The sequence below is a fragment of the Cinclus cinclus genome, chromosome 3, assembly GCF_963662255.1.
Source record: "Cinclus cinclus chromosome 3, bCinCin1.1, whole genome shotgun sequence".
NCBI classification, from domain to species: domain Eukaryota; kingdom Metazoa; phylum Chordata; class Aves; order Passeriformes; family Cinclidae; genus Cinclus; species Cinclus cinclus.
The window spans coordinates 5098961-5124874 of NC_085048.1; the positions used below are offsets into that span (position 1 = coordinate 5098961).

Below are 25914 nucleotides of genomic sequence, written 5' to 3' on the forward strand. Positions count from 1 at the left end.
GGCTGGGGAGCCCTGGCACAGATTGCACAGAGCCGCTGTGGCTGTCCCTGGATCCCTGGAAGTGTCCATGGCCAGGTTGAATAAGCTGGGATACTGGAAGAGGTCCCTGCCCAAGACAGAGGGTTGCAATGAGATTACATTGTAAAGCCTCTTCCAGCCCAAACCATTCTGTGATTCTGTGAAAAATTACCTAGATTAAAAAAAAAACAAAACAAAAAAACAACAACAACAAAAACCAAAAAAAACAAAACAAAAGAAAACAAAGAAAACCAACCAAACAAAAAAACCCCAAACCCCCAAAACCTGAGAAATCAAGCACAAGGTAGCTCAATATTGAAGTATTTACAGAATATGCTGAAAATACATTTTTAGTCTTCTGAATTTTGATATTATCTGAGGATTACCACTATCTGAAGACTTCTGCTACATAGAAGAAAAAGGTATTTACTGTTCTGAGAATCCCTTGAATTGGCAGGCAAAAAAAAAACAAAACTGGGGGGGGGGGGGGGGGGGGGAGGTTTAAGAGTAAGCATTAGAAGTATAATCTTATTCAGAGTTTTATACAGAAAATAAAAATGCCAGCTGGGGAAACATCAATAGGTTTTGTAATGTAATACTTGATTTGGCTATAAAGTACACACATCCAGGGGTTTTTTTACCCACCTCCTACAGAACATACCACACATTCTGCAGCAGCCATAAAGCTGAACAAATCTGCATATCAAACTTAGGGCCTTTGATTTAATAAAGGCTTTGAGCGCTCATGTGCTTAGAACATAATTCCCAATATTAGAAGAAGAAAAGACGAGGTCTTTTTCTGGTAGACCAAGCTGATCTCAATTTTAATGCAGAAAAAACAGTTTTGCTTTTTTTCCCCTACAGCATTATTAGCACGATTTCTTGCAATAAACAGAGTTTAAGACCTTAAAACCTTAGAAATCTCAACTGTTACAGAGATTTAAAGGATCTACAACTGTAAATAGCAAGAAAAAAGGGTGAATTATTAATTATTAATTTAATATACTTGAAAAATTATAATCTTCATAATAGAATTTCTATCCAGAGACAAAAGATGGAATTCACTTGAAGAACTGAAGACCTAATTAGTCACCTAAAGTCCTTTTATAGTAAAAAAGACACTAGACAGTTTCAGTGAGCAACTTCATCCTGAATTCAGTGTTTAAAATGTCAAATGAATGACATCCATGAATTTGTCTGAAGTTTATCAGCTGTGTCCATCAGAAATGGAGCCCAGGGGATGCTGGATTAGGTCAATTCTGCACAGCTCAGGCATCCTCAGAAAGCCAGATGAATCCTCCACTGATGAGTGAGAGGTGAGCACCATCAGCACCAACAGGGCAATAACTTCCATTTCAGGGCCAAGCAAGGGCCAACAGTAAAGAATGACTCAGTAAATTCAGCTCCTGCTCTGATCTCCAAGCAAATCAAGAATAAACAAAGGCAGCTTTTTGCCCTACTGAAAGTTAACTCCATTCATCTCATGGAACTATGAAACATGTAATCTAGCAAAGTAGGTGCAGATAAGTAGGGGGAAGGGAGCTGGAAGGACTATTTAATATTATGTAAAAATTTCCAGGCAATTATGAAGAAAGCAAGCAAATGAAATTGCACAGACAATAACAAAATGAATGGATGAATTCCCAGCAGTCATGATCTCACTGCTTAAGGAATAAATAAAACTGACCTCCTGATAGGGACTCGCTGCCCCTGTAATACTTTGCCCTTGAACATATGCAAAATCTACACATACTGTATTTATTTGAAGCAGTTCCATATCATATCCAAATTCCTTGTCTAAATTTATTACTGCTAGTCTGAAATGTGGGGCAGGAACCTGGAAGCGAAACATTTCCCCTTCATGGAATACCTTTGATTTCTACAGGAAAATATTTTTTCTCTTCTATAATAAACATCATCATGAATTTTGTAAAACTATGTGTTAAATTTATGGCTATCTTCTATCAGTGCTTTCCAAAAAACATAAAATAATTTTGGATAAGCTATACTACCAAATGAAAAAAAGTTATGTGGGATATATTGATATATTAATATATCCAGACTACTGACTTCCCTCACATTTCTGGTTGACGACATTGTAGCACTTTCCTGTGGTTTCCATCTGGCTGTACATCAAAAACTTTACATACCATGTTAATATGAGGATACCTTTATATCTTCTGGATACCATTCCTCTGAAAGCTTACCCTGACTCTGTATCCATTCATGTTCGTATAAACAGCTTTAGCACCTCACCAGTAAATCTTGCAGTCACCAAAACAGGGATCACTGCAAGGTGTGGGAGACACAGACAGCAAAGCAGCCTCTTTTGCATCTTGAGCTTTAAATGTTTTCTCTTAATGGCAGTCAAAATCAGACATCACACTTTATTTTTAAAATATTTCTTTTAGCTGACACACTGTTTGGACTTGTGGCCAGAAACTCAAGGAGTGGGTTTTGCCCAAGGCTGTTTATGGGGTAAAATACAGGCACAACACACCTCACACACTTTCTCACCATCCTGGGTGGGGGAGAGTGCTGGGAGCTCCAGTCCTGCTGATCCAAATGGAATGGCAGGAGGTGAAGGGTGTTGTTTCAGCCCAAAGTGAACCTGACAATCAATCCTAGACATACTCAGTTTAAGTGAAACTCAATTCCCAGATGCATTCCATCAACTCACCCAGCTACAACATGGCCAGAATTACTCACTTTAGAGCCATGACTTGTGAAGAAACACATTCAGTAAAGTTTGCAAATTCAGCAGTAGGGAAGTTTGGGAACAGCTGGGGACCAGCCTTCTCTCACTCATTAGTTTTAACTGGCAAATGCAAATAAAAGAATAAACCTAATTAAAAAAAAAAAATCTATGGCAAAACTCTGCCTGGTTAATAGCCACCATCAATACATGGTTCTAAAAAGACTTTAGAGTTTTGGAAATGCTAAATGGGAAATGAAAGGAAGTCTTCAAGAGAATTCTACCTACACTTTATGTTGAAAAGGAAGGCAAGTGAACCCAAGGTACATACTGGTAAGAAACATTTGTGATGAAATTCACTATCCTGTAAGGTTAACTCTGTTACTCAGGTGTGTTGACAGAGACTGTGAAATGCCCTCCTGAAACTCCACTTTAACAAGAGGATCATAAGAAGATTAAGGAAAATTTTGACTAGTGGAAAGCAAAGTAAGTTTCAGACCATATGACAAAGACATATTCTTTTGAATCCTCTTACTTTTCATAATTATAATTCTGTCTTTTCCCTTGTTCTTAATAAAACCGACTTGTCTTGTATTCATTCCCAGTTGAACAGCCAGTTCTGCCTTTCTTTTGTCATCATGCACAAGAGTAATTACCATTCTGTGAAGGAGATTCACAAGCAATATAATGCTACAGGCATATCCTTGCAGCCATGCTTGGCAGGTGATGTTCTTTCAGTCAGAGAATGAAAAGGTTTATAATTAATGTTTTGGTTTTCTTATTTTTACTTAGGTTGCTTCTTGATTTTTTTTTTAAAGACTAATTTCATAAATAAAGGCAAAACATACATGCACAGATTAAAATGACAAAATTTTTACTATATTTATAAGCAATCTGGTGTGAAATACAGCAATCCACTTGTTAATTCAAGATTGGGTCTCACAACTTAGAGGTGATGTCCTGATTATGTAGTGTCCCCTGCAAAGCTTCAATTAATATCAATAGCTGTAGGGGTTCACCCTACAAACACCTTCCCCAATTTAAGTTTGCACGTAGAATACATGAATAAAACAGTTTAGCTCAGTGATTTTCCATGAAAAGTCCAAATCTATCGACTTTTATGATGAAATTGTGTAAACGTATTCATGAATGTCTGAAAGGAAAATATCAAAATTAATTCATTACAACTAAAATACATGGTACTAAATACTCATAGATGTTCTCTCCTTAGCATATGACTGGAGAATGCAAAATTACTCAGCTTTATTTTGTATGGTAGAGTCTGCTATAACCAGAGAATAATACAGAGTAGTACTCAAAAATGTATTGCTTCCTTAACACCAGAAGCACACAGACATTTCTCAATTTGTGGCATTTACACCACTGACTCCAACTCTGTGGTTGGGGCTTTAGTCTTTTGGAAAAGCCTTTCTAATTTGATAATTGCAAGACATGGAACTCCAGATAAAAATCACATCATGAAATTCAGGGAAAAAGTGAGTCATACACTGAGCTAAAGAGGAAATGCTTCCCTTAGAAAAACAGTGACCAGGAGGAATTGCCTGAGATGTGCATGTTCCCAAGAAAAAGAGGATGGGGACTTGCTGGAATGATTTCCAGAGAAGGACATGAAGATGCTCAGAGGGCTGGAGCACATTTCCTATGGAGTCAGGCTGGGAGAGCTGGGGTTGTTCACCCCAGGGAAGAGAAGGATCCAGGGAGAGCTCAGAGCCCCTTCCAGAGCTTAAAGGGGCTTCAGGAGAGCTGGAGAGGGACTGGGGATAAGGGATGGAGGGACAGAACACAGGGAATGGCTTCCCACTGCCAGAGGGCAGGGATGGATGGGATATTGGGATGGAATTCTTTGCTGTGAGAGCAGTGAGGCCCTGGCACAGGTTTCCCAGAGAAGCTGTGGCTGCCCCACTGCTGGAAGTGTCCAAGACCAGTTTGGATGGGGCTTGGAGCAACCTGGGATAGTGGAAGGTATTCCTGTCATGGCAGGGGTTTGGAAATGGAATACCTTTAAGATCCCTTCCAAGCCAAATCATTCTGTGATTCTATGATTTTTTTAAAGCAATTTATAACAGAGAGATGTCTCAGCTCTACTGGCCAAAATTGGCTGCTCTTTGAAAAACCTTTTTACCAGCCCAGATTTCCTGACCTGCTAGAGAACCTGGGTTCTGCTACTAATTTGACATCTGAGAATGGCTGAGTGTAAATGAAGGCTGAATTAATAATATTTAAGGCTCATTTCAAAAACTACATTTTATTTGCATTGATCATAAAGTAGTGCAAAGCTTGTGTGGTGATGCCATGATGCACCACAGGTATTAGTGTATTATATAGTGTATTCCCACCTTGCACAGGCTGGGGGAGAAAAAAAACACAATCAAACCTCACAGTGTGCCAGGTATGAAGAGTAAGGAATGGACAGACTAAAATTGCTGTCTAAAGTGACAGGCTTTGAACAAAAACATTATACTCTTTCTGCTTTTAACAGGGACTTGCTTCACTGAGAACAGAACTTGGCCCGATGTGAATATTTCCTTTGTCAAAAGCTAATTGATTTATTTAATATTGTTATTTATTTAACTATGCAAAAAATTCTATGCTGCTATTCATTACTGTTTCTTAATTTCTTTAAATACAAATTTGCCTTCTTGGTAACCTTGTGAGAATTATCTCCAGTATATACATGAGAAATAGAAACATAAAAAGATAATTTTCCCAAAGACAGTTTGTTTAATTGGCAAATTCTTCTTCTTTTTTTTTTTCCACTCTACTTTCTCTTTTCTCTTTCTAATGTTAGAGAGGAAGAGGAAAACATGAAGATTCTGGGGTTTAAGAACATGATTTAGCATTTGGAATTAAGCTAATTTAAACCATCAGCTAATTTGACTAATTTGGAGCAATCTATTTAGTTAGTCCCTTATACCATGCCATTGATGAATATACCACAAAATTATTAAATGTTTACACAAAACCAAAGAAACATATGCTGTCATTAATTCAAAACAATCCCCAGCATCCAAAGCCACTATAGGACTTCTCTTATTAAACATCTCCATTCACTTTTTTTTGGAAAAAATACAGAGAAAACAATTTTTATTTTTTTTAAATGAATAAAGTTTTCACAGCCAGTTACAGTCCATTTTGCATTAGAAGCAGAACTAAAGCTTTTCAATGGAACTTTACTGATACATCATTTTAAAGCAGAAAATTCAAGATTTTTATCTATGAACACAGGTTTTGTTAGTTTGGTTAAGATTATAGGATGAAAGTCAAAGTGAAACTCACTGACTGGTGAAAAGCTACACAAGTGTAGGCTGATGTTCTGTAACATAAATAGTAAAGTAGCAAATGCAGGTTTTTGATAGTGACCTCCCCATGAATTATCTCTTAAATAATCTCACCCATTTCACGGCAAAACAAACCAAAAAAGTTGTTTTGGGGTTGCCTCACTCAGGCACCCCAGCTCACCTTTGACAGAAGAAATGGTTCTGCATCTCCTGGTCTCTTGCTCTGCCCCCCCCAGCACCACTTCCTACTACAGACCCTTCATGCATTTATAAAAAATTAGGTACTACGACAATAGTTTTAATGGGAATTTCTTATTCTTTTTTTTTTAAATGCTGAGATGTGGGGAAGGAGAGCAAAGAGCATCTACTGTATACAGGTTCGTTACCATTAGCTTCACTGATAGTTTATCCTGTTTCCTAGTTAAAGCAAACCCCCCCCCCCTCCCTCCCCATGTCTCTATTAAAAAGCCATCAGATTTGGTATCTTGGTGACACTTTAAAGAGCACATTATGTGGGAAAACAAAATAAACATTTACCCTGGCAAATGGAAGCGAATTTGGGTTTTGACATACTTGGCAGGAAGGTAGAATTATATTCATGTCAAGTATGCAGAAAAACTAATATAATATTTAAATATTTGCTTAAGTAATATAGAATTTAAACCAACACATTAGAAGTAACATTTTTGTGAAATATTTTGAAGTTTTTTAGTATTGAACATGCCATGAAAGTAATACTTTCAGCTGAAATTTCAGCTTTCTGCAGCCTTTGTTACACGCTCCCTTCACTTGCAAGGTGGGAAGGAGTCCTCATCTTCCACTGACAAGTCTTTATTTATATTTCCAAGACAAAGGCAGTTCTTGTGCTGATGGTTTAAACTGATAATGAATATAAGCAGCTTTCCATAGAAACAACCCTGGAGAATCTGAATCTTACAAATATTGAAATAATGAGCTAATGTTAACAACACCTCAGCTAAACCTGACAGCAGACTTCGACTGTTCCATAGATGTGTGAGATTATTTTAAACATCCTTTACTTTGCAACAAGACTTGCTTCAGTGAAGACAGATCTTCACATCCCTCAGAAAGTACCTGAGTGCCGATGACCTCTGAAAGTCTCAACTACACTCAATAACATAGTACTAATTAAGAAATAGAGCTGGCAATGGGATACTGGTTTTAGTTCCAAAAGTAAGGATTTTTATGTACTGTCTAAATATATAAATAATGGGCTTTCCTTTTTCTAAATCTGAATTCATTGTAGCTGCAGATACCCACAAAAATAACTATTACCAGTGTATCACAACTATATGTAATTATAAATTTCACGTAGAATATTCTGATTTCGTAAAAGTATTTAAAATATTTATTTATGATTCTACAATTTATTATATTCCTTTTATTTATTCTATCTATGACTCCATGATTTAAGAAAAAGCTTTGCCTAATTTCATGCCATTTAGAGACACACATAATTAGAAAATATCTTGAAACATTTCTAAATTGCCATTATAGTATTATAATAATTCAAAGCAACACCACAAATCTTCAGTGTAATTGCACACTGTAGAATTACATAAATTTAAATTACTTCAGAATAATTAATTCAAATGAAACCTGCTTTTTAAATTTACTTATGAACTATTAAACTAACTGCTGCGATTTCCAGTTTTTCTAAACCAGCACAGCCCCTCTGAGCCCCATCACAGGAGAGACATCACTGTTTTATTTCTAACCATTATTTAAAAGTGACATAAAGAGTATTCAGACTGTCAGATATTTTTTAAAAAGGCAAATTTGGGGAATTTTAGTTTTAATCTTCCTATTTTGCAGTGTCGGATACACAATTTTTTATGCTGCATTAATAATGGCTCTTGAATATAATATTCATTTAATCAGTTCGTTATGGAAATAAACATCAGGACACAATTCCCTGCACACATTCTTAAAATTGCTTACAGTGAAAAGAATCCCTTCCAAAGGAGTTAGCACCTTTCAATTCAGCATGCAAAATATTTAGTCAATTCCAGAAGGGGAAAACAGATACCATATAGAAAGATTTTTTTTTTCTTTTTGGTCCTACTTTTATGCTACAGTTGGCTTTTAAAAGGTAGAAGGCTTTGAATTCAAGACCTATGAATTCAAGAACTTTGCAAGAGTATCAGGTATATAAATATTAAGGTATATTATCAGGTATATAAATATTAAATATGTGCCATAGTTAAGATTCATATTCCTATTGCTGGTCACTGAAAGCTGTGCAAATTTAATGTGAAAACGAAAAACATTTAGTTTGTGAAATGTCAAAACCTGATCACACTTTTAGGGATTTCTCACATCTATTTAGACTTCTTCCTGGAGGTCTAGGCTGACTGAAATGGAGGGTTAGGGAGTTTTAGGGAGCTGGAGAGGTTCAAAGTGAATCAAAGATTGATGAAAAAAAAATTAAATAGTAACACAGCCCTACCCAGAAAAATGGAAAAATGTATTTTCAGTTCAAAATATTACAACTAACAGTTTAACACCATTGGGATGCAAAGAACAATATCTTTAATATTGGGATTCTGAGACACAGCTTGAAAGGTTGAAGTGTATTTAGAATTAAAGGTGTAGCAACACAAAGAGCTATGGTCTGGCATCAATTACTTGACTGTGCTGTTAGAAGTTGCTATAGACTCCTATGCCATCACATATCCTGGAGAAAAATCACTCTTCATTGGTGGTATCTTGAATTTCTCAGGGTCTCTGAATTCTTCTGACATCTTTTGAGTCAAATTTAGCATTACTCAAAGATGCCTATGTTTCTGCAGCATTTTTGTCTCTTTTTTAAAAATACAGCTCAGGGTACCAAGGCTGGCAAGGCACAATGCACATCTCACCAATGCATTCCTCTAAATTCTGGAACCAGAAATCAGATCCCCAGCCTTGAGGTACGTTGAGAGTTAACTCCCCTTTTAAGAAGGGTGTGATTAGTAGCTGGAAATCTGCCTGACTTTAGTACATCTGAGGATGCCACTACAATTTTCAGATATAAAATAATTAGCTGATGATACGAGCTGACAGCTAATACATCTACAATAAACACACAAAAAAAAAATCATCTCCAAGCGGATGTAGGGAACGTGTTCCGTTTCCCGACTGTTTGATATGGTCTGTGTAAGGAGTGAGGGCTCAATACCAGATGCTGGATGTTCTACAAGCTTTTTCTGCAGATGTCTGCAGCCTGAGAAAATCAACAGTGCTTTGAATAACACCCCCAGTAAAAGCATCTTCTTGTCAGAGTCGCTGTATGATATAGGATATGAATCCCACACAAGTGGATGAACTGATTTTAAATAATACCATCTGACAATGGGAGAAAAAACTCTCAGTAGGTCTGACAAAGTCCTGGAAATGGATGTTAGCCTTGGGAAATAAAATCCAGCCCCCTGACAGAGACTACCCGTCCTTCTTTTGTTTGATCAAATGGAAACCCAAATTTAATGATTGCTTCCGAAGTGCTGGAGGCAAAGTTTCAACAGCACTTAAACCCTGCTACCAAGGAGTCCCCATCCCTGCCCCTCACATGTGCCACTCAAAAGCAGAGTGTAGGAAAGATGCTAAGGAATTATCAGAGAATAAAATACATGCATCAGTGTATTTTTTTGTATGACCACTTTGCACTGCTTTCTTGCTACTGCTCTTGTAGAAACATCTCATAGCACACCAGGAGTGCAGCACACATGATACAGCACCAAAGAAAATCCTGTGTTCTTCTTTATGCCAAAGAAATTCCAAACCCCTGCCACAACCTGCATAAAAAAGTTAAGAGCTACCTCTGAACACATAAACCCACACGCTCATCTGTGGTCCAAGATGACCACTTGACCAAGATCTTATTGAAGTCACATGAAATATTATCTAAAATTTAATCTCTATGCAAAATCTGTATTTCTGCTAGTGACAGTATTACGGTCTTGTGCTCTGTGAAAATTTAGGTCTAGTTATAGAGGTACTTTGTCAAGCCAAAGCAGGAGCAATGACTAATTTTTGTCATGTTTTAAAGGCACTTTAATGCAAATTCCAGATTATTAAAAGGCACAAATGCTGATTACAAGAATGTCTGTAAGAATAAACTCTACATATGCACTCCATGAGGACTTTTTGTAAGGTAACTACCTGAAAATGAGAACTGCTACTGTTCTTCCTGATGATCCAAATTAAAAGAACCTTTTCTGACTCATTTAATGAAAGCATGTACCTGATTGGGTATCCCAAATTTTTACAAAGATGGGAGAGTACAAAAAAAGAATAGAGAAGACAAATTTTAAATTTGTCTTCTTTAAATTTTAAAGTTTGAGGGGCTAAAGATAAGAATGGAATCATGGTATCTTGTGTAGAGTGAATGAACTATGGCAGCACAGTACCCATGCTGTTCTGTAGGAATGTTGTGGGTCCTTTTTCTGGTAGAGTGGGAGTGGATGCATCTCCCATTTTGCAATATGCAGAGCTTAATTGTATTTTACCATTTCAACAGACACTTAGGACGCTTAAATCTTGCTGCTCCTGGTTCCTTTGCTGCAGCAGCTGTGTGAAGCTCTCCCCAAGTGCAATTTTGCACAGCAGCCAGATCATATTCTTACGGAAGAATACAGCAAGCAACATTATAGATAAAATAAACCACAGCAACCGAGACAAAATGAAAGACAGAAAACTCTGTTCCTTATGTACATAAAACATCTATTCCAGGAAATACCAGCAGCTACAGATTACAGAAAGTGCAGAAGCAGGAAAGTCAATTATATGCTACCTAGATTTTTAAACCGTTTTTAGAAATCTGAGATGGTTTATGATCTATTTGCTTTATAAAAGCTTTTCTATTTCTACCCCACCTGCCATTTTAATATCTGAAATGGGAAACTTCAGTGTAGGATCACAGGATGGTAGAATAATTTAATTCAGAAAAATTTTGGGCCTTACAGAGATCTCTAGTTTGACTCTGCTCAAAAAAGGTCCAGTTAGATCAAGTGGTTCAGCACCTTGACCATCCAAGTTCGAGATACCTCCAGAGATGGAGACTTCCTCATCCTCTCTGGCCAACCAGCTCCAATCTTCAATCAGAACTGTTTTTCTCCAATTAGCAATCAGTTTAAATTCTGTCCTTTGCCATGCACATCCAAGCAGGGTCTGGCTACATCTCTTGTCATTAGTTTGAAACAGCAATGAAATTTCCCTTTTGCCTCCTTGTTTTCAGGCTGAGCAAGCTTTTGCCTCTCAGTCTTTCATCATATGTACCCCCTATATTTTTCGGTGACCCTCTGCTTCAGTATTTCAAAGTCCTTCTTGTACATGGGAGCACAAAATAGGCCACAGACTCCAGATGTGGTCTCACAGCTGCCAGATCATGGGGAGTCATTGTTTCCCTTGACCTGCTGGTAACCCCTGCTGACACAGCCCAGCACGTGGCTGCCCCACGAGCTGTACCCGTGCATGGGGTTACACCATCCACATTTACCATTGCTGACCTTCGTGTCAGACAATTTTTCCAGCCTGTCAACAAGGTCCTTGTGAATGCCAGGACTGCTTTCCACACATTTGACTGCTCTGGATCGTGACTCAGTATTTATTTGCCATGCAATGAATTACTGCTTTTATTTAGTTTAAAAGATCCAATAGCTAATCATGTCTGAGCTTAATGCATAAAGAGAATCACAGAATCATAGAACAGTTCAGATTGAAAGGGACTGTAAAGAGCATCTGGTTCCAACCCCCTGCCATGGGCAGGGGCACCTTCCACTATCCCAGGCTGCACAGAGCCCAGTCCAACCTGGCCTTGGACACTTCCAGGGATAGGGATGACTTCTCTGGGCAAGTTGTGCCAGTGTCTCACCACCCTCACAGTAAAGAATTTTCTTCCTCATATCTAATCTTATTCCATCTGTCAGTTTATGCTTCAAGAAAATGCAGTACAAGGGGAGGCAAGTACTCTGATTCTGAAACGTCCCGTGCTCACTTCAGTTCCTTCTGTTAATTTATATAGAAAACAGATGAAAGTAAAATCACATTAACCTGCATACCTTGTATTCTTCATTGAACTTGTGTTTTTATTCTTACTCTCAGTACTAAAATCACATCCCTTATGAAAAAATCTGCCACAGGGTCCTACCTTAGATATATTCTGTCGGGTTAAAAGTGCATCTTGTAGTTATAAGTCCTATCAGAATGAGCTTTAAAACAAAACATGCTGATATTTTTAATCCCCTGGGAAACAAAGTGTTTAATATTGGATTATCTTAATGGCCTTCACCTTAGCAAAAGATCCTTTGACTTTCCTCATAATATCTGAACTTGAGTGTGAATATAGGTGGGGAAGGTTTGGCCCTTGTGGCTTTGCAAATGTGAACAAAAAATGACAACATTTGACCTTAGTAATTGGGAAATAGGTAATCAAATCTTGTGAAATGTTGGATTTTGGTCTGGAATTTACTCAAAGGAAGACGAAAATATGGAGACGGAGACTATTGAGTGAATCAAGTGATTCTCAAATTTTTTGCTTAAATGCCTGCAACAAGGATTCACTAAATCCTCTCTGACTTCAATCAAATACTAAGCCTATGTGAATGAAATCAAATGCTATGGACAACACAGCCCAGGAACCAGCAAACTGACCTCTTTATTTCCAAGGAGAAAAACTGAACTAGTCCTAGCTAATCCTGTGGTCAGATGGGGAAAAAAAAAACAAACCCAAAATGTCATACCAAAAATTAAAGCAGAAAAAGAAGAATTAAATATACTAAAGGAGAGAGAACAATTCTGTTTTGCCCAGGTTCCAACAGCAGCAAGGCATGATCACTATAACTACAAGACAAGCTTATGGTAATTATTTTCCTCAACAGTCATACAGCACGCAGTGATCTGTGGCTCAAGCACTTCTTTAACCAAATACAACATCTTTGTATTCAATAACCCTCTATAGATTTTCTTCCGCCCTTTAAGTGGTGCAATTCAATAGATCTGAGCTCATTTTGGCTATATTTAGCTGGAGTGCAGCCTGAAAACTACTTCCAACACTCCTCAATGTTGTCTGTGTGCTGCAGACTGGCTGGAGAGGCTCTGATGACACACAGCTTGCTCAGTCTGCTCTTAGAGGGCAAATTCCAGTTAGAAAGAAAAGGATTCTTAGTAATTTTGTAGGAGGTGTTTTCAGGGTAAATCTGTGGGCCTGATTCAAACCAGGTCTTAGTTCCTGGCTGGAGTTTAATACTGGGAAAGACAGTGCTAATCCCTTTGTGGATATACAGGGTAAGGAGAGGGACAAGGGCTACCTGTGATGTCTAGAAGTGACAAATAAATGAACCTCCAGATACATGAGCACAGCCATAGGCCAAGGGTCTTACATCAGCGTCCTCTGGACGAGGCAGAAAAGAATCCTTTCCTTAATACTGGCTTGTGACTGTTCTCCCCTCTCTGTTAAACCCAGGACCTTGCCTGTTACACCTCAGACCCTTCTTTTCTGCAGCATCTGAAACAGAAGAACACCCTCAACTCCCCTCTATTTCATGCCACAGAGAGCCTTCCTCTATTGTCTTCATTTGTTAGAAGGCATTATTTTCTCCCACAGAAAGAATTTTGTGATTTGAAACGTTAAACAGAAGGAAAGAGAAATTCAGGGGTGTCCTGGAGCTTGGTCACACAGCAGCTGACAACCCAAGGTGCTCTTGCCTGTGGAGTTTTCCAGGTGAGAATGAGAGAAGCAAGTGGTTGTGAAGTTTTCTACCAAAAATACGGGGTCTCTGTGCTGAGATTTCAGTCTCACTCTTCTCAACAATGTCAGAAAAGTCTCATCCTTGCAAGAAATAAGAAGCAGGAGTCTTACAGAGTAATGTTGTGTTTGAAATTCTTGCATAATTTTAACTTGTGTTACAACTCCATGGGTTTTTTAGTTTTGTGAATCCTGTGCAAAACAGTCTCAAAAATGGTTTTATGCAAATGATGAATTCTTTCTGAAAAGCTTGAGAGGACAGAACTGTTCTCAGAGTAGACCTGGTTAACATCTTACCTAAGAAATAAACAATAAAAAAATTATAAAAATAAATTTTATTTTATAAAAAAATATCATTTCATGAATAAAAATAGTTTTAATTCAAAAAGGACTTAAATATTAGGCTTTGTGGAGCTTAAAAGACAGCAATTTGCTACATAAAAGTTCAAAGATCTGAAAAATAACTTCCACCCCAAAGTATCTGAGTTACATCCTGTCTTGTAGACAAGACTTGCATTTTTGCACCTCTAAACATCCTCAAAAATACAAATCACTATTAGCTCAAATTTAATTACTGTCAATTACAACAGGAATTTCCATAACCTTCTACCAATGGGACCTTTGTGAGACTTCAGCATCAATCCTTGTCCCCAATTCTCCAAAGTTTACATAAAAAATAACTCTGCTGTGAGTACCAATGCAGGGTGATTAGTAGAGATAAGCAACAAACATGTTAAACACGTAAAAATACACTGCGAAGGAAAATGTTTTGTTAGCCTTGCATTTGGCTCCTAATCAAATGCTCCATGGAAATACTGTTTATAATCATGTGTGTCTACATTTAACCACAGATATAAAGAACATATACATAAAGTTTCCTTCCCAAATTTGAGACAGAGTCATTTGGGTGTCAAAAATACAGCAGCCCCGAATCTTCCTCAGGGAAAGCAAACTGTGGCAAAAAAATACTCAAAGAACTAAAAGACAGAAAAGCAAACAACACCTTGTCCTCCCAGCAAAGCTGCCTAGATTTGCAGTATGAGCAACACTCACTAAAATGCTCAAAAACCCCATGACTGAAGAACTAAACAAATAGGCCTCTCTGTGTAACCTTAGCAAGGAACCCCAATGTGAGAAAAAGCCAATAATGTTAGATTTAACAGCATAAAAAGTCTATTGATACTGGCTGTAATAAGAAATCTTTTCCACTCAAGGGCTTTTTCCCATTCCAAAGAGAATGACACAACATTTACAGCCATATAGATAATAATATAAAAACTGTTTCTGTTTATTTTCTGTTTACTTTTAACCAGTTCAACCATTGCCCAAGAGAAACAATGCTTTCCCACTATCCTAAACACTCCCAAGCAATGTGTAATCAGAAAAACCATTAATACCACCGGGCTTATTTTTTGTACCAAATAATGCTTACAGATACTTTAATGCCAAGACAGCAAGTTTAGAGTTGAGCTGCTACCAGTTGTGCTTTGCACTCATCTGGAAACACTGGGAAGACTGATGCAGTGGAATAAATTCCTTCTATATTTGCATTCCTAATTTCCATTTTGTAGCATTGAAAAAAAGACCATTGCCTAGAGAATAAAGGTTTTTTTGTTGATTGATGCTTCATCTAAGTTCTTTTTAATCTTGGCATCTGTGTAAATCAAAGGCAGTAGACAGTATACAGGGAGATAGTGTGACCCTACAGCCTATTTTACATCATCATTAGAGGGTTTTTTCCATATCATCAAGGTCCCACAGCACACACACAGATCTTGAGTCTCCAAAGAGAATCATCCCAGAGACACTGGAAGTACTTTTCTTAACATCTGATGAACTACACTTAAATGCAACTTAGATGTTTCTAGGAATAGAAAAAAAAATATCCCTCTGATCTAAGAAAATTAACTTCCACCTGGATTGTTTCCCTCTCATTTTTGAGTACAGAAGTCAGCCTAAGTTTCTGAGATGTTTAAACTTTTAGGCAGGTACCACTAAGGGAAATTCAGCCCTTGTAAGTAAGGAAAATGTAAGGAAATGTAAGGAAATTCAACTTGTGTAAGTGAGGATCTGAGCTCTCAAAACAGCTTAAAAGAGTGGGAAAATCAGATCCTTGTCTTGTTTTCAGCACTGTACCAGGACTTCCATGTCCTTGGGCATAAACTCCTTGAGTACATTATTTAGCCAATATAAATCCTCTTCTACTCTTACTTGGCCAAGACTCACAGGTGAGGATGATACGGGTTTACATTTAGGGCTGCAATTATTTAGTCCATAAAGAATGCAAGATTTAAGGGATTTAATGGTATTAAATGGCTTCTCCTTCTGTCCTGCCACTGGCATCCCTTTGCCCATATTTGACAACATTTGGTAAAGAACAGCAAAAAATCCCCACAGGGCTTACACTATCAAATCTTACCCAAGGATGCATTCTTTACTAAGGTGTAGCTGCTAAAAGCAAAGAAGGTTTGAGGTTAATAAACCGTGATTCTAAAAAAATAATAATTTATTAGATTTGGGCACAATATTGTGAGATAACAGAAGCTAGAACTCAACTAAACTCAAAGATTCTGTTCTGAAATACAGATTTTGTCAACAAGAATCTGATATCAACAAGGAAGTAAAAAATAATTATTTCAGAAGAAAAATAGGTATATTATCAAAATTAGAGACCAAAAGAGACATGCACTGAGAATTGATGCCTAGCAGAAGAAAACTTCTTAATTTACAGTCCAGCATGCAGTTTCTATTAAGTGCGTGTTGTCTCTACTTTCCACATGGGCTTTAAATAAAATTTCAGTTTGTTCCTGACACATCTTGCAGGAACAGATACTCCCTAAAGAATAATGACACCCCTCCCCTCCCCCCCAGCACTCACAGCACTTACACTGGCATAATTTTGGACAGTGAAATGAGCACTAAAAGGTACAGAGTTCTTCTGAAATCACTTCCTGCTTATTTTATTTGTACATCTTTTCCAAATCTGTACAATGAATTGGAGAATTTCCACACCATCTTTCAGATTCGCCCTAGAAAGAAGGGCTCACAGTTATTTACTTCTGATTCGTGCCTTCCAACTTTCACTCTCTCAATTAAAAGATCCCAAGTCCATGGCCTGTGTCCAATCACCACAGAGCAACCTCTGCCCATGCTAATGCCCTCCTAAGAGAGTGGCCACATCCAAACCGTGTGGTGGGGAGAGTTCCTGGTCTCTGCTGCCTCCCAGGAGTTAACAGTCATTGAATGTTTTGGGTTGGAAGGGAAAATTAAAGGCCACCTAGTCTCTCTGCCTTGCAGTGAACAGGGATATTTTCCACCTGACCAGATGGCTCAGAACCCTGTCCAACCTCACACTGAATGTTTCTGGCCAGTGCCTCACCACCCTCATTGTAAAAAGCTTCTTCCTTATGTCTGATCTAAATAAACCCTCCTTTAGCTTAAAGCCATTCCCCCTTGTCCTCTCCAAAGTCTCTCTCCAGCTCTCCTGAAGCCCCTTTAGGCTCTGGAAGGCACTCTAAGGTCTCCCCAGAGCCTTCTCCAGGCTGGACACCCCCAGCTCTCCCAGCCTGGCTCCATAGGAAAGGTGCTTCAGCCCTCTGAGCATCTTCATGGTCTCCTCTGGACCTGCTCCAACAGGTCCTTGTTTTCCTGCGCTGAGGGTCCCAGAGTTGGACATTGTTTGGGACAACGTGACCTGGCTCAGGTCATAGTATGGTCACTCAAAAGATGATGATGATACTCCAGCAGGAGAAGGAATCTTCTTGGTCACTGTCTAGTTTAATAATATATTCAAAGTCCACTGTATTTCCAAGACTGAAACACAGTGAACTCCCAGAGCACAATTCCATGTACCTCAAGATGCAGTTTGGCATATTTTGGGGTCTGGTGCAAATACAAATTAACTGTGTCTCAACAGAGACAAATTTAAACAGGAGTAATTTAAAAAATGTAAAAAAACTATAAATTCTACCTACACTTTAATGTGATCCACCATCTTTTGCACAGGGGCCATAGGATTGCTGTGAGCTTTAGAGATTTCCCACTAAGACAAGAATACTGTGAGCAGCATAGTGAGCAGCACTAAAAAAAATTACATCCACAGTCAACCTCCTAGAATAAAAACAGGTATCTGTCATTTTTAAATATCTAATGCAATTCATCGGACTAGACCTTAAATCATAGAATCACAGAATCACAGGATAGTTTGGGTTAGACAGAACCTTAAAGATCATCTAGTTCCACCCCACCCCCGACAAAAGAATCAGGAAGTAGGGATTTAACATAGTTTTTTACCATTTTGCTGGCTTCCAGCCTGCTTTAGGTAGTCTATTCTTGGAGGGAAGCTATTTTCCCTCCACTGTTTATTCAAACTTGCAATGTACTATGAAAGCATTATGGTAGCTACTGCAACTGAATTATTGCCATATAACATGTGAGTGTTGGAAATGTATCCCTAAACTACCAGTCAAAGTGACAGATGAATGGTGTTTCTCCTTATCCTATGGGAACAGAAGTGAAACAGAGCACTCACAGCTTGATGCTTTATGAATTCTTTCGTGTGTCAGTCCAGAATTCTGATGGAAGAATTTTTCTTGGGGGGAAGGGAACATTAAAGCAATAAAACAAATTATGAAAAAAATGGGTGTTTGCAGAATGAGAGAGACATCAGCTTTGCAGCAACGGTCTTCACTTTGCAGTGAAGCTTTTAAATAGCTACACTTGATTTAATTACGTGACATGGAGAAGCTGATGGTGGTTCTCACAGAAAAAAACCCAGCAGAACTGAAGATACCATTCACAAAATCACAGACAAACCTGCAGTTGGTTTAACTATATTCAGGCACCTGAGAGGTTCAGAGAAGCAACACAAGGACACAAGCACCCAAACACCAAGTCTACTCAAACTGCAAAATATGGAAAAATTCAAAGATTTTAAATGAATAGGGGCCTTTTTGCCCCACCAATTCAGCCACATCCCACATGAATACCACCCCTCCTCTCTAAATTATTTTTAAGACATGGCGGAAAGCCAAATTACCATCCTCTTGCAAGGTGCCAATTACTGTGGATTCTATCATACAGCAGGAAAAGGAAGAGAAGTCGAATTCCTGAGCACCACCAGCCCTAGCTACTCCACAGCCCAACCTGTGCAATAAAACAGGAGTGTAGGTAGATTGCCATCACTGTGTTATTCTCAAGAGACTGGCACACATTATGAAGACCAGTTCTTTGATCCATCTCTTCTTCCCATACACAGTTCAATTACATCCAGGAATGACAATCACTTTTTCCATCTATAAATGTTCTTCCTCCGAGGAGCAATGTTTCACTGCTGCTTTACTGCTGTCTCAAGATATAGTAACTGCTATAAAGTGAGACATAAGTGCTATTCCAGTTTTTATTTTGTTTTGATTTTGCCAATACAGTTGGCTGGTTTGCCTCTACTTAATGTTATTATTGCAGTTTCTTATACCAAGTCATCACAATGCATTGATATAATAATCATGTATTAAGACAAAGTAGTGTGAAATTTGTTCTTAATTTCTGCCCTGTATTTTATGAGTATTCCACCTTGGATCAATGTCTCTTTGCACAATGCTGGTATTACTGTTCCAGAGACAATCCCTTTGCTTCAGATTAAAACCATGGGATACATCAGTAAATTCTATGGACAATCCTAGATGAGTGCTTTTAATATGACAATGCTGGTGGCTGTATTTCAGTCACAGAAGTGTAGAATTGTTTGTTCTCCTTTGGTAATGTCCCAAAGTGGCTTAGAGCTTTCCTGACTCCTCTGTGGTACAGATACGGAATGGACCTCACAACACTGCAGGCAATAAAACAAAGGCTTAGCTCTAAATTTTATGAAATGCTTTAAAAGGAATGAGTATAAACAATATTTGCATTTTGTATCATAACTAAAACCATACTGCTAAACAATCATATCCTGTTTAGCCCATAATGACATCAGAAATATATGTTTACCATCTACTCCGGACAGCTTAGCATGATTTTGGCCCAAGGCAAAGTGGAACTGAAATCATTTATGGTTATCCAGACCAAGATAACCACACATTTCTGAGGTAACTGATACCTAAAAGGAACACTGCCCTTAGATTGCAGTTCATGATTTAAGTACACTAATTCCTTAAAAAACCCTGTTAAATTCTCTATTGGATTTCCTCCAGAATTTAGTGTGGATTAAACAATCTACTGAAGAAAGAAAATGTGATACAGGAGATTAGCCCATCCACTAACAACTCTTCCTTTAGGAATGGATCACATTTCCTACTATCTTTGATTCCTTTCCACCTACCTCAGAGTGACAACAAAATCCCAAACAAAACAAAGCCAAAAATATGTTAAACATTTTGAGTAGCATATTTCAAACAGTCTTTTGTGTTTTATCATTAGTTTTAGAGACTAAAAAGAAAGCAAATAGTAAGTACTGGCTTCATACCTGTACATAATTCATGAATGTATTCTAAAAGAAGATCTTGATTTTCTTTTTCTTTTTTTTTTTTTTTAACATGGAAACAGACCAAGAGGTCATAAAATGGAATGAAGTCAAGCAATAGAGAAAATTACTTTTCATACATAATACACACACACACACACTACAGTTCATGAATTACAGTCTAGTGATAAAAAAACAAAACATATAGTCAAATAAAAAGTAAATATCTGATTACAGACACACATTAATTGACAGACAAACATTAATTCAGGTTTGCCATTGTCTATAACAGAGAACTTCATACTTTTATCAACTTATCAAGTTCTTTAGACCAGAAAAATACTATACAGGAAGAGCAGAAGAGAGTGCAAAATCAAGCACATAACACATTAATTCTGAAGAAAGCTGTTATCTGTTTCTGTGTGTACAAGCTCAAAGAATTCGCCTGCCTTTATTCAAAACATAACATTTTGCAAAACTAAATGAGTTAAGAGGTTAAAGAAAAGAAACCATCAGTTTCCAAAATACAACAGTGATGGGATACAACTGTTCGATGACACAAATTCTCAGCTGGGGGGAAATGGGACTTGTTCCTAACCAAATTCTTACAGAGAAGTAATTCTTCATTAGGTTTTGATTTCTTCCAGTTGCAGGGCAGAAAGGAGCAGAAAGCAGATTGGGAATGCCACACTTCTGAAAAGAGGCTCCATTAAGAAGAAAGAAAGTAGAATTACAACTAGCACAGGATAAAAATTCCATGATTTCTTAAAATGTTCCATTAAATCCTGAAAGTGAAATGAAGCTCTAATAGCCAAATATCAAACACAAAAATATTATCAAACACACGAGCCACTCAGCATTGAAAGGGAACTCAAACCAAAGCACCAGCTTCCAGCACTGAAAGGGTACAGAAATCAGTCTACAAATATCAAATTTCCATCAGTCCTGTCCACTATGTTGATGTGTGAAAATGGATGGAAATTGGCTCAAATAATTCTCTGGAATTGTGAGTGTGCTCCCAGCACAATTTTGCCCTTGACATCCAGTTGCTTACAGAAAACGTGAGGAAGAATTGAGCAATTGAGCACGAAGAAGGGTGAGGGACTCCTCTTGGCATTCACTGATTACCAAACAAACAGGGTAGTCCTGCCTACCCAGAGAAAATTAGTCAAAAACACAGACTTCCATGCTAACACAGATACATTGTTTCTCAATCCCTCCTAGCTTTGCAGGAGTCATGTAGCACTGCATTTTTTAATGTAGACAAAAATTTTCATAACTGCATAGAACAGAAAATAGGACTCGAAAGAATGGAGAGAAGAGTTTATACTCAAGCGTGATTGCAGAATATTTTAATTTAATCTGTAAGATGTGTTACATGAAGAGTCCTCAAATGCTATTGAAACAATTTGCTAAGAAGATAAATAATGAAAAAAGGAAAATACTATTAAATACTATTTTTTCACTTGTGAAAAATGTGCATGGAATGTTTATAAATAGAATTTGCTTTCTTCAGGAAGGAAATACAAATACACAGCAGACAGAAAGATCCATAACTACCCTTCTGTAATATTCCTTCTGAGCATGAGTGCTCAGATATCAAGAAACATTCGAAGGAGTAAGAAAAATATGGAAATAGGATTTCTTTAGACCATATGGGCAAAAGAAAAAAACATGTAACGATGATTTAATGTGCAGCATGAAAAAGGCATCAAAGCAGCATGATGTATTAAACATTTCACAGTTTCTCTGCTGGGTATCAGTAAAAGGAAAGAATTACCTCCATCCGCTCCTGCTTGACATCATCAATCTCATCATCTTCAAACATGGCCAAGAGCTCTCCAGTCTGGTCAATGGAGTTGAGAAAGTCTTGGGCCAGCTTCTGCCTCTTGTTGGTGTTATTGCTGTTGAATTTGTCTTCACAAAGACAAGCAAAGAACAACAAACTTAACCTATTAGGCTTCTCCAAACATCACCTGGTGTCCCTCAGAGTGACATGTTTTAGAAACAGAACAGAGCAGAAAAGGCTTGTTCTTATTTTGCCTCTCACACAAGCTGTGCTACCTGAACAAGGTGATGTCACTGCTATGCTCCAGTAACAGCAAACATCATCTTTAGTATTTTTTAGTATAACCTAGTAGTTTTTCATAATCTAGAGAAAACTAATCTGCTGCCCATGTATCATTACTTCTCACCACAGAACTCAGCGTCGACACAACTGTGGAGGAAACAACCCCTCTTAAGTAGAAAGAACTTGAGTCACAGAGCAGAATATATTGAGGAAATGTTCTTCCCTGAACACATGCAGAATGCCCTCATTACCTACAACCTCAAGCAAACCCTAACATGACCGTTAAGATCCAGTTCCAGAGGTGATGTACCAGTATGTATGTATGTATGTGATGTACCATTGCTCTCCAGTAAAACCTGGAGAATGCTGGCAAGATGATCTCTGTAAACAGCAAAGCAGCTATAAAGGCATTAAATTCACAAAAGAAAAATAATTGCTTTAATTATCAAAGCCCGCTAGAAAAGGCATTCTTGAATTCGAGGATAAACTGTTTAGGAAGTATTTCATGAACATCTAAAAGGCTTAGGGGAATTGTTTATTTGCTTTAAATACGGACACAAGCTAAAGTATTAAAACCCCAAAGCTACCAGGTAAGAAGCTGTACTGCCAGATTGCTTGCACACATGAAACACGAAAATATAATGTCACAGGCAAATTAAATCTCAAGTGAGGTGAGAAAACCTTATCCACAACTTGATGAAGTCAAAGCAAGATGTACAATGTTTACCTAGCATTAATGGGGATGCTCAGAGGAACTAAACACAAGGAATTAATCATATGGGGGAAAAAAAGAATAAAAGGCTCTGAGAAAGCTTAATACAGAAAGTTGTATATGGACATTGCTAAATGTTATTAACAGTGTGGTAAGGTTTAGATTTGCCATGATAAGTTTTAACTTAACTTTGTACAATGGAAGTGATAGTTCTAATATCAATATAAATCAACAAAACTATAAATCAGGAAACTATATGGCATTAATTAATTTATTTTTAATTCAAAGAGCTTTTCCTTTAAGTTCATTGGTCATAAAATCTGTGACTTCATAATGGAATGCAGAAACAGAAGCGTTTCCCATTATTTAAACTACAGATCCAAAGTATAAAAAGTTAACCCACATTGAAAAAACTCACCCACATATTAGTGTTCAATGACTTCAGATTATAAGGGTTTTTCTTTAAAAGCATGTCAAAACCTTTTAATAATAATTTAACAAATGTCCATTCAATTGCAGGTGCTGCATTTAAAATACAGATGCTGAAATCAATTAGCCCTTTAATTAACACCAATTTCATAATTCAACAGAGCTCTGACATTAGTCTTACTGCTCATCTTGATAGTAGATGCAAATGCTTACATATTTTAAATTAAAAAGAGAGATTTTCAGCAAAATTCCTCTAAAGAGACTATTTTTGTGTTTCTGTCAAGCAAGACATCAATACTTTTCATTGAGCTGTTCAGCACTTTTGCAAGACATCAAGCCTCTCCCAGATTAAGTAATTTGGTTTTTTTTACCTTCAAGGAGGTCATCCTCTTCTATTCCTTTGACAATTTTAGATTTGTAGTCTCGAAAAAACATGTATTTAAGTAGCCTTCGAAGCTTCTTCTATGAGAAAAAAAAATACATTTGTATCAATGACTATTACAAGTTGTTTTTTATTTAATGAACTTTGTAACACATAAGGATACAGATGTGTTGCACATTACTCAGTAAATAAAACTTCTAAAATATTAGTCATCTTAAATTCTGCAGAAAATCCGTATATAGAAAGTACCTCTGGACACTAGCAAATCCGTATTAAATATTATTTATTTGAGCTCCTTGGTACTTTGCTGTGAGACAGAAATTAGTTTGACCTTCAGAAAGTAGAAATTCATATATTGTGCTTCTTTATAGCACTACATAATGTTTGCTTACTTTGGAAACTCTAGGCTAGAAATGCTCACTTCCATGAACTTTGACTTCATATCAACCACTGTTTTCAGTACAGCCTTACAGCTTTTATCAGATAAAGAAACTGCAATTTATTTTCATATTTTAGGGGAGTTTAATTTTGAAACGGCTTTGGTCATTAGGCTTCACCTATCAAATGCAGAAAGGAAAACAAAGGAGACAAAAGGGTGAGAGAAAGAGGGAAACTAAGGAAGAAAAGGACATAAAGGAAGAACAAATAATGTACTTAAAAACAGTTCACAATTTCTTAAACAATTATTAAATTTGAGGAGAGAAAAATTTTTTTTCTCTTGTTGACTTGCTCTACTTACTATCCAGAGAAAGCAAGGCCATACCTAAATTTAGGTATGAGATCTTAGTGGGAGAAAACACAGGAAAAATATTATAAAATAAAATAAAGAGGATTTATAGGCAGTCTAAATGACAAAACTATAATAGTCACATTCTTACATGTCACATTGACATCCTTCATAACCAGGGCAAAATTAGAAGGATTGATTTCTAATTAAAGGGACATAAAGTATAGAGATCAATATTTATATCTTATTAAGAAATTACTTTGAGCTCTACGGTACATTAGCTACCCTAAAGCTTTGTACAAAAAACAATCAGTTGACAATTGAAGCTCCAGGAAAAAAAACAATTATTATTTCAGATATTACAGAATAATTATAATATGCTTGATCAAATACAGTTGCAGAGCAGCTATACTTTAAAATAAAGCTATTCATGAAGGATTCCTTTACATAGGTTAAGAAAGCACTCGAAAACAAAATAAGCAGCTGGCTACATAAAATAAGAAATTTCTGTCTTTATTACTGTACCTTATCTTTGCGCATTAGGAACAGGAGATCTTCAGCAGAGATGACTCGAGCTCCTCTCATCTGAGAAACTTCAGCTGCTTGCTGCAACTAAAATAAATGAATAAATTAGAATGGCCTTTTCAGTGTTAAAAACTTTATTCATTGGGGTTTGTTTTAAATAAATTCAGATGATATTTTGCATGGTTGTCCGTAGCAAAACACAAGCTGTGCACTAAAATACAAGCTGGGACTCTCAAAGGTGTCACTCACACAAGAAGTGAATAACAATTTTATGAAAAGCCTGAAAGACCTTTGACAAATCTCAAGAAAAAGCTTTTTTGTTTATATTTAAAATGATTTCTTTTAAAAAGTCCTGCTGCCTTTTTTTTTTCCTTCTCCTAGCACAGAAAATGAACATATAATTCTCTCAGGCAATGTAAAAATGCCAAATTCTTGCTATAGCACTTTATCTGCAACTGTGGAAGGGCAGCTGATCCCTCTCCCAATTTTATAGAATAACAAATATTATTTTTAAACAGCTTACCTAAGTATTTTTTGAAAGAAACTCTACCCATACTTGACCTAGCATTAGTACAAACCAGAATCACATGAAGAACTTTTTCAGGAATGCTCTTATTTCATTTGGGAGAAAGAAAACGAATTGATAGGAAACACCAACTCTATTAATGAAGGAATTGAAAAACCTCATTGAGCAGACCAGGCCATTCAGCTGTGAAAGTGATAAAGATGGGGTTGAGTAAGGAATGGCACAAAAGGTGGTAAGAGATGTATGAAGCAACAGACTGCCCTCACATCCATTCTGGCAGTGCCTAGAGAGGCCTTGAACACCTCAAATTGTGCTGTAAAGAGCAAAAG

At 37.2% G+C, this 25914-nt stretch overlaps 1 protein-coding gene across 1 annotated transcript in view; it reads right to left on the reverse strand.

The window, feature by feature from the left end:
* The window catches only part of SUPT3H (SPT3 homolog, SAGA and STAGA complex component), a 38262-nt gene extending 13159 nt beyond the window's left edge, over positions 1–25103 (reverse strand). The window contains exons 1-3 of the mRNA XM_062488310.1: positions 25060–25103; positions 23797–23887; positions 21994–22130 (exon numbers count right to left, since the gene is read on the reverse strand). Coding sequence (XP_062344294.1) covers positions 21994–22130; positions 23797–23887; positions 25060–25074 — 243 coding nt within the window. The 5' untranslated portion in view covers positions 25075–25103. The remainder of the gene's footprint in view (positions 1–21993; positions 22131–23796; positions 23888–25059) is intronic.
* Between the last annotated feature and the right edge of the window lie 811 nt (positions 25104–25914).